Consider the following 14161-nt stretch of genomic DNA (forward strand, 5'->3'; position numbering starts at 1 on the left):
ACTTATATGCAAATTATTTATTTATTTTTTAAGATATTTTTTTTTATTGACATATAAATTTAGGATAATTTTTTTAAAAAATAATGAGGAATATTTATTATGTATTTGATAAAATTAAGAGCAAATCCTTGTTGACATTTTAATTTTTGATGGAAAAAGTGACAAAATAAATCTGGGCGGTCGTCTGGAGAGGAAATAATTAATGTATAATTTTATATCATTTAGGGTTATAGACAGAGTTGTACATTTGCTCAAAATAAAAAGATCTTCAAAGATCTAGATCTTCGAAGATCGTAAAATTTGAAGATCTTTTATTTTTTAAAAATTTTGTGTAACGATCTTCAAAGATCTTCATGATATTTATTTTTTTACCCCTTTATTAAAAGCCCAGATGTTTTTCAATTTTATTAATATAATATTTCTTTTATGTTTTATACCTCTCCTCCTGCCTTGATGAAAATTGAAAAACATCTGGGCTTTTAATAAAGGGGTAAAAAAATAAATATCATGAAGATCTTTGAAGATCGTTATACAAAATTTTTAAAAAATAAAAGATCTTCAAATTTTACGATCTTCAAAGATCTTGCTCAAATTTTTGAGCTAGATCTCGCTCAAAAATCTTCAAAGAAGATCTTTTGTACAACTCTGGTTGTAGATGAAAGTAATGACGGATTATCAAAGCAGTGTACAAAACACAATACGTCCTGATAAAGATGTTATGCATATGAACGCAAAACGATATTTCTGTCAATGTCAGCATTAGTACCCCCCCCCTCTAAAATAGAATCATGAACGACAATTTTAACTAAATCATAAAACGGTCGTAAGTATTTTTATAAAGGCCACGACAGAACTACTGCATCATTAATAAAGTTGATGAAATTGGCTGTACTGTACATTCAAGTTTAAACAGGCAAAATGATTATTTCTGTCAATGTCAGAATTGGTATCCCCTTCTAAAATAAAATCATGAACGACAATGTTAACTCAACCATAAAACGGTCATAAGTATTGTTATAAAGGCCATGACAGAAATACTGCATATTTTCCCATTAATAAAGTTGATAAATTGGCTGTACTGTACATTCAAGTTTGAACATTCCTCTAAATATTCATGAAAGTTTCTCAGAGAATCGGATAAAGTAATATTTATATTAACTCCTAGTGAAGCGAATGATAGTACAGAATTAAATGTTTATATTTGTTAAAAAATAGGCGGAGGTGGCATAGGGATTGTGGTACTATTATGATATTCTAAAAGTAAAAAAATAAGATGATGAATTTAATGTTATTAAGTATAAATAGGTTAGGATAAGAATATTTAAATATTTGAATATACTTGGTTATCTTCTTAATTATTGGTTATGAAAGAAAAATATGATTATAAAAAGATTTCATTAATGTGTAATTGATAATATGAGTTTAAAATTGATAAGGTAATCTAAAAAATAAAGAAAGGATTAAGTGAAATAAAAAGTTTCATTTATATTTACAAATTTGAGGGAAAATTGTTTTTATCAATTCATCCATGTTAGGTACGTTTACACCATCAATTCCATTCATCTGTATGAATAAAATAACAAATTAGTTGGAGGGCTATCATCAAAAAAATTTTTTGGGGGACTTATCAAGCCTATTATGATATTCTAAAAGTTAAAAAATAACATGATGAATGTAATGTTATTAAGATTAAGGTTAATTAATTGTAAGGTAATTAAAAAATAAGATTAAAAAAGGGGGGAAAAGAAGGTATAAATTATTATATTATAAAAATAATAAAAATTAAATTAATGGAATTGATAAGGTTTGGCTATCATCAGAAAAATTTTTTGGGGACTTATCAAGCCTATTATGATATTCTAAAAGTTAAAAAATAATATGATGAATGTAATGTTATTAAGTATAAATAGGTTAGGATAAGAATATTAAAATATTTGAATATACTTGGTTATCTTCTTAATTATTGGTTATGAAAGAAAAATATGAGTATAAAAAGATTTCATTAATGTGTAATTGATAATATGAGATGAAAATTGATAAGGTAATCTAAAAAATAAAGAAAGGATTAAGTGAAATAAAAAGTTACATTCTTATTTACAAATTTGAGGGAATAAATTCATCCATGGTAGGTACGTGTACACCATCAATTCCATTCATCTGTATGAATAAAATAAAATGAATAAAATCAACAAATAAAAAAAATAAAAATAAATACGTACCGATTACATGACGTAGCGATGATATGACGTAGCGATGACATGACGTCACGATGACGTAGTGAGGACATCGGAAAATTATAATATAGATTTTTACTAAGTTAAAAAAAAATATACATGAGGGAAGCAAATTTAATATTGCTTATTTTTTTAATAAATAAAGGAAAAATCATGCCATGGTATTGTATAATTTTACCATTAAAAAATAAGCATTGGGGAAGTAAATAAAAAAATGATTATTTTTTTAATAAATAAAAGAGAAAGAAATTTTTTTATATAATATTTTTTTCCTTACTTTTTGAAAATAAAAAATTTTTCGTTTTTAAAATCCTTTATTAATGTTTAATAATTGTAATTGTATTATTGAAAATTTATTAACATTATCATTTAGCTCAAGAAAGTTTGATGCTTAAAAATTGATTATTGAAATAGGAAGACCAAAACCAATTTTACAAAACTTAAAAAAGAAATCAAAACTTGCATCCGTAATTTTTCTATCGATAAATATGAAAAATATGAATGGCTCACTGGATGTAAATTTTCTAATTCTCTATATTGTTGGTCATGCCTATTATTCCCAAAAGAAAAATATGTTTGGTATAATAAAAGATTTTCGGATATGAATAATTTTTCAAAGCAGTTAAATGGCATGAAGAATCAACCGCTCATTTGCAGTCGATGATACAATTTAAAACATTTGGCAAAAATCATATTGAAAATATGATAGATTCGATGCGCAAAATATCAATCGAACAGCATAATTCTATAGTCAAATTAAATAGAGAAATATTGAAAATATTGATCAACTCTAGAAGTTTTCTTGGAATACAGGAGCTCGTATTCCGTGGTGATGATGAATCTTCCAATTCAGTAAATAGAGGAAATTATATTGAATTAATTTATTTGCTCGCGGAAGATAATTTACTATTGATACATCATTTAGAAATAGTGCAGTTTTTATTGGACTATCAAGCTATATTTAAAATGATTTGATTAATTCTATTTCATATGTATTACACAAAATATTAAATTCGTCGAATTGTTAGATATTAGTAAATTCCAAATAATCAAAATTTCCCAAAATATTTATGAGATAATGTAAACGACACTTATTCTCAATTTTTCGACATATACAAGCTGGAAACCGAATTAAAGGTAGTGTATCGGGATGTTGAATTTAGAAAGAAAAAGAATGTTAAGGAAAAACTTGAATTTTAATATGCACCGATTTGATGAAAAGTTTTAAATAGTTTTTTAAATTATGCAAATTCTTCTTAACTTTGGCTTCAACAGCAGCAAGTGCAGAACGGAGTTTTTCATCTTTAAAAAGAATCAAATCTTATTGCAGAAACAGGATGAGCCAAAATCGATTATCAAATCTATCTTTGATTTCGATTGAAAAAAAATTATTAAAAAATTTAATCTAGCAATAACTTTTATAATGCAATACTATCATTTTACTCAAAAACAAAGACGAATACCATTTATTTATAAATCTTAATGTTTTTATGGTTTGAGTTTGACCAAAATAAAAATAAAATTTTTTTATTGATTGCTTCCCTAGTAATGAACTTGACGCTTCGTCACTGATTTAATTTAAGATTATTATTACAGCTGCTGAGAGCAGATGATTGCATATTTTATAAGCACTAATGATCAACTGTGTAGTTGTTTACAGAGTTGTACATTTGCTCAAAATAAAAAGATCTTCAAAGATCTAGATCTTCGAAGATCGTAAAATTTGAAGATCTTTTATTTTTTAAAAATTTTGTGTAACGATCTTCAAAGATCTTCATGATATTTATTTTTTTACCCCTTTGTTAAAAGCCCAGATGTTTTTCAATTTTATTAATATAATATTTCTTTTATGTTTTATACCTCTCCTCCTGCCTTGATGAAAATTGAAAAACATCTGGGCTTTTAATAAAGGGGTAAAAAAAATAAATATCATGAAGATTTTTGAAGATCGTTGATCGCAGCGATAAGATCTTCAAATTTTACGATCTTCAAAGATCTTGCTCAAATTTTTGAGCTAGATCTCGCTCAAAAATCTTCAAAGAAGATCTTTTGTACAACTCTGGTTTTTTATATATCATTAAAAATGAAAGATAATATTTTAGAAATTATCTCACAATTTTTTTCTCAATTACTTATCTAGCTTTCATCATGTCATTTAAGAGGAAACTGTAACCACCATATAGTTTTATGATTTGGATTGGTCGTTTATATTATCTTCTCCGAGAATTGTTGATTTGGTTAGGCCTATAAACTTTTCTTTATTAATCCATTCTATAAAACATTGTCTAAAAATGGTAAAAGAGTGTTATATTAGTTTCTTGACCTTTTTTCAATGTAAGTTGCTAATTTTATAATATGTAGATTTTAAAAACCATTATCAATTAAGGCATATGTATGAATTAATTAACTTTTTTTATATCACCAAACGAAAATATTTTTTACTTTAATAAATAGATTTTGTATTAAAAATAATAATTTTAGAAATGTCTTATATTGTTTTAATTATTTATATGCTAATTTATTTTGTATGCATAATATAATAAATGTTAAAATATGAAATTCAGAATAATTATTCAGAGGTAGCAAATTTTTAAAAAATATAATATATTAATATAAAACCAGGCCGAAGGCCGGCAAAAGGGCAAAAGCTTCAATTTTTTTTTAGTTGAGCCCCCTGAGATTGTAAAGGCTAGTGACACCCCTGCTTAAAATGATACTCACTTTCCCCTTGTCAAAAATTTGCTATTATTGAGGCCAAAAATTTGTGTTCAAATAGAGAAGATTTCATCTTTCAGATGCACGAATTTGATGATGTATTTATGTATTCGTTTATTTATAAGCAATGTTATCCCGCACCAGCTGTTAGAAGTAATAGCCGAGCAATAAATTTTATATTCATTAAAGTTTGTAGTGTTATACCATAAAGTACGTTATACGTGATAAAAGCGTTTTCGCCCTCTGGTTGTGGATTGGATACAATAGAGCTACGCTAGTTTTTCCACAAGAACCCATCAAACTGCATAATTAATTAGAGGGGAATAAACAATGACATTGGGAATAAATGAGGAGCCCTTCACACGTTTGCGGGAAAGCCGCACGTACTTGTACTCACAACAGTCCGAGAACTGTTGTTTAAACGTATATAGGCTAATAATATAAAGAGTTAAGCAAAACAAAAGCCTATACCCGAGAACTGCAAAAATAATTTAATTAGTTTAAGGGTGGGTGGTGGCTGATTCTACGTTTAACATCTTTATTGTAAGCCTTAATGATTACTATCTATATTCCATATAATATAATTACTTGCTAAATTGATGATGATGGACGGCAACGCCTTTTAAGATTTTAGGTATTCAAAAAGCTTACCTAAATGAATTACATCAATTATTTCAAACAATCTATTTGTACTCCTCTCAGCTCACCTTCAATTTTATGAGTTGTGGAAACAAAATATGTCATACATAAGAAATTTTAGACTCGAGGATTTGTTTAAGATTAATCAAGTGTAAGCTTATTTATATTCCATGCATCTATGTATTATTTAGCAATCTAGATCCTTTGACAGAGACAGTAATGATTTATTTTTAAAGTAATGTAATGTATTTTTCATAGTATGGCTTATGTTTTTATATGAAATATATGATTCACTGGCCAAGTCTTTTCAAAGTTTCTGAACATCCTAATGGGAGAATCATGGGATATAGTAATATATTTAAATGTCATAATATATTTATTTTTATTCAAACAATCTATTTTAATCATGAAATATGAATGCTAAGTTATGGGGAAAACAGAAGGGCAAAATGAAAATTTACATGGGCATGTTACAGCATTATCAATTGCTCCAGATTATAGAAGATTAGGATTAGCGGAGTCTTTGATGAAACATTTAGAAGATTATTCTGATAGGTATATTTACCAAAATTCTTTTGATTGGGTGGTTTAATATTTTTGCTTAAAAAAAATGCCTGTTTTAATTACATTTTCATAATAGTTCGATATTTTATTGTCAAACATAAATAAACTAAAATTTAAATAATAAAAATATTTTGTTTACAGACAAAATTGCTATTTTGTTGACTTATTTGTAAGGGTGTCTAATACAGTAGCCATAACAATGTATAAGAAGCTAGGTTATACAATATATAGAAGAGTTTTGAATTATTATGCTGGAGATTTTTCTGAAGATGCCTTTGGTAATTTATTTATAAATAATATAATTTAATATTGAGGGGTTTCAATGGAAAACAGCAAAATAAACAATTTAAGAGGTGAAAACAGATCCAATCTTAACTCATATGAGTTTAGGCTTAGATTAAAATAAAGTTCCCATTCATTTTATAAAAGATAATTATATTGGTTTAGTTTGAACTTTTAAAAATTGGTTCATATCTTTTTACACACAAACTTATTAAAATTTTGTATAATTTTAATATTAATTAATTTCATTACACCAGAATTTAAAAAAAATCATCAAAAATCTTTGAAGATTTTTTTTAAGGAAGAAAGATTTTATTGAAATGCAAAATATTTTTTCTAAAAAATTTTTTATATAACTAATCAGTAAATATTCAAATAAAGTAACCCATGACCGGAAAAAAAACAAAATATTTTGTAATTTTTATTTTATGCATAAAAAAAATGTTCTATTAAATCTGATTTTTTTCAAACTCTGTCTAAAACCCATAAAGGCAACTAACCTTTACTTTAGTCTTATTTCACCTAATATTTCTTATAATTTATTAACTATATAATATAATCTCCTTAAAAATATTTTTACATAGTATACATTTAAATTATTTTCAAGATTCTTTTATGTCAATTATATTAGGAGAAGGTTAAATTTTAGGACTGTGTTTATATTATATGGGATTGAGTTCAATATTTACCATTTAAATAATATAAGATTTGACTACTTTTTAAAAGACTGATCTGATGTTTACATTGTTTTTATTATTTTATAATTGTATGTCTACATATATTTTTTTAAATATAATGTGATATATTATTTGCAACAACAGATTTAAAAATATACAAGTCACATTCATGAACATTCAGGATTGCTTTTGCCCTTTACATAAGTATGCAATGTGCCAGAGTTGGGCAGGCCCTCCAGAATAAGAATCTAGATACAGATTCTTTATTAAAAAAAGAATCTTAGATGCAGATACTAGTATCTTTTTCAAAATATCAAAAAGATATACTTGTATCTTTTTGTTAAATTAGAGTATCTTAAATACAATATACTTTTAAATTATCATTATTAATAAAATTAGAATTTTTTCTAAAATACAGTTTTATTATTTATTTGTGAAGAATATAACAAAAAATGAATATTTACTAAATGGAAGGTGATAAAAATTAAAAATTATATTTTATTAATACTTTATTAACACTTTTAACACTAAAATATTTAACATTTTGTGCTCTATATATACATTTTAAATTTACATTTTTACATATTAAAATAATAAGTTTTTTTAAAAGGTTATATAAAAAAAGAATTTCGACAAGTTCATCCTTATATTTTATAAAAAGTAAAAGAAAATTTACGAAAAGGTCTTTTAATTTAAAAAGAAAAAAAATATAAAGTTTATTCAAAATTTATATATTAACATTTCCCTCTTTTTTTAAATGTCTTCTTTCCTCAGTTTCTTATCTTCACTTCCAGTCATTCGTTTCTCAATTTCTCCATTAGCTACTTGTTCGTATATCTTGAGATTGTTTGTTTGACCATCTGATTATCGTTTGATGAATCGATTATTGAACATCTTTTGTAAACATCGTTGGTCGAACATTGCTTGTTGATTTGCTGTTTGTATTGATCATCCCATTTCTCTTTCAAAATTTTATATATATATTTTTTACAAAATTTTTATTTATTTATAACAATCATTTCTATGTCGTAAGTCATATTCTCGCTTTTGAACTTGACTTTGAATTTTGAACTTGACTTTGAATTTTCGAATTTTGATCTTGAACCTGAACTTGTTCACTTCTTCCCCCTCTAAAAATTTTTTCAGTATTATCTTTTGTTACATTCGTTGCTCTTTTCTTTATTATCCGATATTTAAAGTCCTCTAATACAGGGTTTATCGTATTTTTGAAATCAGCATATAGTTTTAGTGATCCATCACTTTTATAAACTGGAGTGAGTGGACTTGCTTATCGTACTTCATCTACTGGTTCTATTATCTTATCATCAATCCATTTTTGTAATTCTTTTATCAAGTCTTTTATATGTAACGCGTCTTGGTGGTATAATTTTTGGTTTTGCATCTTGTTTTAAATGTAATTTAACATCACTACGATATATAGGTTTTTTATTAATTTTTGAATTGCATTCTTTTATCAAATTTTCTATCATATCATTATTACTTTCCTCGATTAGATTCACAAATTTATTAAGTATGTTTCCGAAAACTTTTATCCACGTCTTTCTCCGAAGTGCAATCTTTTCACTTTGGACTACATACGCATTTAAGTTTTGAGTTTTGTCTTCATATCTCGCTTTTATTTGAACAATTCCTAACATCTATTCTTTTCCCATCATAGCCAGTGAGTCTCGTATCCGATTTATTTAAGACTTTAATTCCTTGCAATATTAATCGGCAATATTGAAAACCTCGACCCGGTGTCGATCTGCATGACTATCAGTATCTCATTAAGGTATATCATAACTTTATAAGCATCATTTGCCTTGTCATCATCTTCCATATTATTCACATCAACTTTAAATAAACTGTGTTCCTTTTTATCATTATTATCCTCTTTTATTTCTTCTATATCGACGGTATTTATATTATTCGAATATCTGGATAGATTATTATTATTGTCTCTATATCTGTTGTTGTATGACTGATTATTGTTTCGATTATTATTGTATCTTGGTATGTATCTTGATTCGTTTTGATGTCTACAATATCTATAATTATTTTCATTATATTTATAATTATCATCATTATTATATCAATAGTTATTGTAGTTGTTATTATAATTATTTTTATTGTTAAATCTTGTAAAATTATTATACGGTCCTGGCCCATTATACCCCCTATCATTATCGTAAACTCCAGGATTATAATTGTTTCGATATCTTGGTTCATAATTATTTGAATGTCTCGAATTAAAATTGTTTTGATATCGTGGATTGAAATTGTTTTGAAAACGCGGATTAAAATTATTCCCTTGATAATTATTTCTTTGATAATTGTCGTATCTAGGCTTCCATTGACTTCTGTATACGTTATTCGTTTGCGCATCTATTCCTCTATTGCGATCATCGTATTTTATAATCCTTCTATCCGTATTCGCTTGATTATCTTTCTGCATTTCTATTTGTTTTATTTCCGTTATGTCTCCTTCTATTTTTATGTTATCAATTTTATTAATTCTTTTATCATATGCTTCTTCTTCCTCAATCTCCTTTTCTATTTTCATTATCTCTGATATATCTATACTTTCTATATGTGAAATTTTCTGACGTATCTCTTTATTAGTTGAAAATATTTTTATTCTCTCGATTGTTCTACTATAATTACTGAATCTGCATTTATTACTTAATATACATAATCTACCCAATTACTGAATGTTTCATTTTTATCTTGTACCACTTCACTAAATTCTTTTAGATACGTTATATACGATTTGTCTGGGTGTAATAGTTTGAATCTTTCAAGAACGATTGGCGGATTGCAAAATTCTATTGAAGTACATATTGCTTCTAGCTTAAAATATTGATCTTCAGGTAATTTTTGCGCAAATGCGTAAGCTTTTTCTGCATCAGAATATTGTGGATCCTTTAAAATATTATCAAATTTTTTTTAAAAAGCTTCAACATTATTATTATAATTTGGACATTCAATAATAGTATTTTTACTAAAGGTTTCATTATGCTTTTATTATATCACATCAATATTTTATAACTATAATTTATTATATATATATTTATTTAAATACAATACGATTAATATTGATAATTTCTTTAACGTCTCTGATATCGTTTGGCCTTCAGTATAAACAATCTCCCGTTGACATCAATATATTCCTTTCCATTTATAAGTCCATAGGCCTGTTGCATGTCGTCAAGTCTATCATATCGTATTAGAATTATAGTTTTGCTTTCATGTAATTTATATGTCCAATCTCTTTTGTTATTATCAAAAATTCTTTTTATGCTTATTTCAATTGGTAGCGTAATGATTATCAAGTATACTGTCACCATAGAAAACAGAATAATAATACCGATGAACATGAAAGGAGATCTTATATGAATTACACAAGGGACATCATATTATTAGGAGACATTTGGATCAAATAAAGAAAAGAGCAACGAATGTAACAAAAGATAATACTGAAAAAATTTCTAGAGGGGGGAGAAGTGAACAAGTTCAGGTTCAAGTTCAAAATTCAAAGTCAAGTTCAAAAGCGAGAATATGACTTACGACATAGAAATGATTGTTATAAATAAATAAAAATTTTGTAAAAAATACATATATAAAATTTTGAAAGAGAAATGGGATGATCAATACAAATAGCAAATCAACAAGCAATGTTCGACCAACGATGTTTCACAAAAGAATTACAAAAATGAATTGATGATAAGGTAATAGAACTAGTAGATGAAGTACGATGGGCAGGTCCACTCACTCCAGTTTATAAAAGTGATGGATCACTAAGGCTATGTGCTGATTTTAAAAATACGATAAACCCTGTATTAGAGGACTTTAAATATCCAATACCACTATGATTTAATTTCAAAATTATCGAAAGGAGAAAAATTTACAAAAATTGACTTCAAAAACGCGTTTCTTCAAATACCAATACATAAAGAATCTAGAGATTTACTTACAATATCAACGCACAAAGGTTATTATAGATTTACGAGACTACCTTTTGGTTTAAAAACGTCATCAGCAATTTCCCAATGTACCATGGATAAAATTTTTGGAGATATGAAAGATGTCATATTTTACATAGATGATTTATTGATAACTGGTGATAATGATACAATACATCTGAACAACATAAAAAAAGTCTTCGACAAAATAACAAATATGGACTTACACCAAACTTTAACAAGAGTGTGTTTATGAAGAAGGAGATAAGATTTTTGGGACATGATATAAACGAAAAAGGCATACATCCGAATGAAGATAAAATCAAAGCTATTACAAACATGCCAAAACCAACAACAAAAGAGGAGTTAGCAACATTTTTAGGCATGGCCAGTTATTACAGAAAATTTTTGTGTAACCTTGCAGACAACAGACCAGCTGAACAAAATTGTTAGCAAGAGATTAAGAGATTGGACATATTAATTACATGAAAGCAAAACTATAATTCTAATACGATATGATAGACTTGACGACATGCAACAGGCCTATGGAATTATAAATGGAAAGGAATATATTGATGCCAATGGGAGATTGTTTATACTGAAGGCAAAACGATATCAGAGACGTTAAAGAAATTATCAATATTAATCGTATTGTATTTAAAGAAATATATATATATAATAAATTATCATGGTGGCAGCGGTGTTTATAAAAAGTAAGAGAAAATTTACGAAAAGGTCATTTAATTTAAAAAGAAAAAAATATAAACTTTATTCAAAATTTATATATTAACATTTACAATAATTAATAAAATATTTAATGATGATTTAATTATAATAATCAGGCATTTTAATATAAGTATTAGCCTATTCTTAGCATAAATAGAAAAGGGAGACTAGTATTATTAATGAGTTAAAATATTAATTAGCAAAAGATTATTTAAAATAGAATAAATATTTTTCAAATAATTTATCAGACCTTTGCCTTTGGGCATACTTAACATTGTGCCAAAACTAAATAACCTTTCAATTATAGCTGATTAAGGTATTGAATTATTATATTTTAAAAAATTCCTTAATGGAAGGATAATAATTAAGCGTTTATAATGTATTTCGACTTTCTTTTTAAAACCTCCAGTTTAATTTTATTTGTATTATTTAACTCCCCAACATTTGTTTCACCAAAATTACATTTTCTTTATTAGATGTGAAATCTATTAATGTTATATTATAGTTTGAGCTTGATTATATACTCTGGTACTACATTTAGGGCTTCTTTTAATAATATATTTTGAAAGTATTTTTTTTTACTATCTGACTCAATATAATTTCTTAAAATTGGATGTGATTTGATGCCAAAAAGCCTCATTATATTCATATTATAGGAAAATATTTTCTTTTGCCCATACCATCTGGGCAGTTTTTAATTTAATGTAGATAATATTGTAAACTTGAATTTTTAAAATAACCTATGTCTCTTTTAACCACATATAATATGTTTAACAAAATTTATGTTGAACCCTTTATCATTTTTTTGTTTATACAGGTTTTACATTCAGCCTGTGCATTGTCTTTTTTAACTTTTATTTAAAAAAAATTTCCTACTGAAAATTTTAAGATTGGGATTATTCAGGGGAACTTAATTCCATAATTTAAATTTCACTACCTTATTCTTCACTACCATGAGTGTTAATCATCCTATGAATTAAAAAATATTAGAAAAAATTGGTAATTATATTATATCGAATTACATTTATATATAAAATATAATCTTTACTTATTTTGTTTGGTGTTATTATTTTTTTATTCATCTATCTTAATATGAGTTGTAAATTTTCAGCTAATTTTGATTGTCAATATATTAAAATAGCGGAAAAAAATAAGGAAATTAATACAAGATTTCAGATGAAAATAAGATGTATACTGTGATATGTAAATTTTGAACATTAATATTAAAAAGAATCTGTATCTATCTTGTCAAGAAAATGAAAAAGATACAGGATTCTTTTCAGAATAAAGGATCTTAGATACAGATACTAGTATTTTATTAAAAATGTCTAAAAGTTACTAATTACAAGATATAAAAGGATCTTGTATCTTAGATACAAGTATACGAGGTACTGCCCAACTATGCAGTGTGCATATTGGCATCAAAATCTGATTTTTAAGGGCTTCCGAAAATAATTTTTGTTTAAAAATTATTATTTAAAACCATTTTCTAATAATTTTCTAGGAATGACTATCTATCAACTCCAAAAACTACATATTCGTTTTTATGTTAAATTATTAAACTTAATTTTTAAAATATTTTTTCTCCATATTATCATTAGAAGTTAAGTTTCTGGTGTCACAATTTTTGACCCTTCAGGTTTGGTTCTATAAAATACATGTTTAAGGGCTTGGCTTGGATCTCTGGCTAAAAATACTTTTAACCAAAGGATGGGCAAGTTGATACAAGATGTTAATCAATGGGTGGGCAGGTTAGTAAAAATATTAATCAATGGGTGTGGCAAGTTGGTGCAAAATATTAATCAATGGATGGGCATGAGAAATTTGTTTCCAGGAACATAAGGGGTCTTATTTATAAAATTTTAAACAATGTAGTGTCAGACTTATTATAAACCTTTACTAATGCTTTGATAATATTACTTAGATATGAGGAAAGCATTATCAAGAGATGTTGAAAAGAAGTCTATTATACCCTTACCACATCCGGTTACCCCTGATGAAGTTGATTAAACAAATTCTTATGAATGAATGCCTTTTAAAAATTATTTGTTGAGTAAAAGTAAATTTATTTGATGATTATAGAAATTACTATTTCATAACTTATAGATTACATGGGAAATATAATGAATGGTTATTTTAGGTGAATATAAATAATTGAACTTGCCACATTATCTGTGATATATATTATATGAAATAATATGATTTAAATTTGCATAAAAAATAGAAATAAATAGTTATATTTTTATTTGTTCATTTGTTTATCTGTATAATAATAGCTAATATATATTATTATGAAAAGGTGATGGCATTTAACTATTTTTTGCGACAAAATTAATAAAAGCGATAAATATAAAAATAGAAT

At 25.9% G+C, this 14161-nt stretch overlaps 1 protein-coding gene across 1 annotated transcript; it reads left to right on the forward strand.

The window, feature by feature from the left end:
* Positions 1-5594: 5594 nt before the first annotated feature.
* Positions 5595-14013, forward strand: LOC135931831 (N-alpha-acetyltransferase 20-like). Its single transcript, XM_065469136.1, has 7 exons — positions 5595-5739; positions 5780-5804; positions 5847-5937; positions 6014-6143; positions 6294-6430; positions 13724-13858; positions 13906-14013. The coding sequence occupies exons 1-6, from the start codon at positions 5687-5689 to the stop codon at positions 13807-13809; spliced, it is 522 nt and encodes a 173-aa protein (XP_065325208.1). The 5' UTR covers positions 5595-5686; the 3' UTR covers positions 13810-13858; positions 13906-14013.
* The last annotated feature ends 148 nt before the right edge of the window (positions 14014-14161 follow it).

This window comes from Gordionus sp. m RMFG-2023, chromosome 1 (genome assembly GCF_954871325.1).
Source record: "Gordionus sp. m RMFG-2023 chromosome 1, tfGorSpeb1-WG-v2, whole genome shotgun sequence".
In the NCBI taxonomy this organism is placed as follows: Eukaryota; Metazoa; Nematomorpha; class Gordioida; order Chordodea; family Parachordodidae; genus Gordionus; species Gordionus sp. m RMFG-2023.

Excerpts from the sequence above, each read along its gene's own strand:
- LOC135931831 (XM_065469136.1), top strand. The coding sequence starts at position 5,687 with ATGTCATACATAAGAAATTTTAGACTCGAGGATTTGTTTAAGATTAAT. Across the intron at positions 5,740-5,779 it reads TTGTTTAAGATTAATCAAGT|CAATCTAGATCCTTTGACAG; the intron begins GTAAGCTTATTT and ends TGTATTATTTAG. Across the intron at positions 5,805-5,846 it reads TAGATCCTTTGACAGAGACA|TATGGCTTATGTTTTTATAT; the intron begins GTAATGATTTAT and ends TATTTTTCATAG.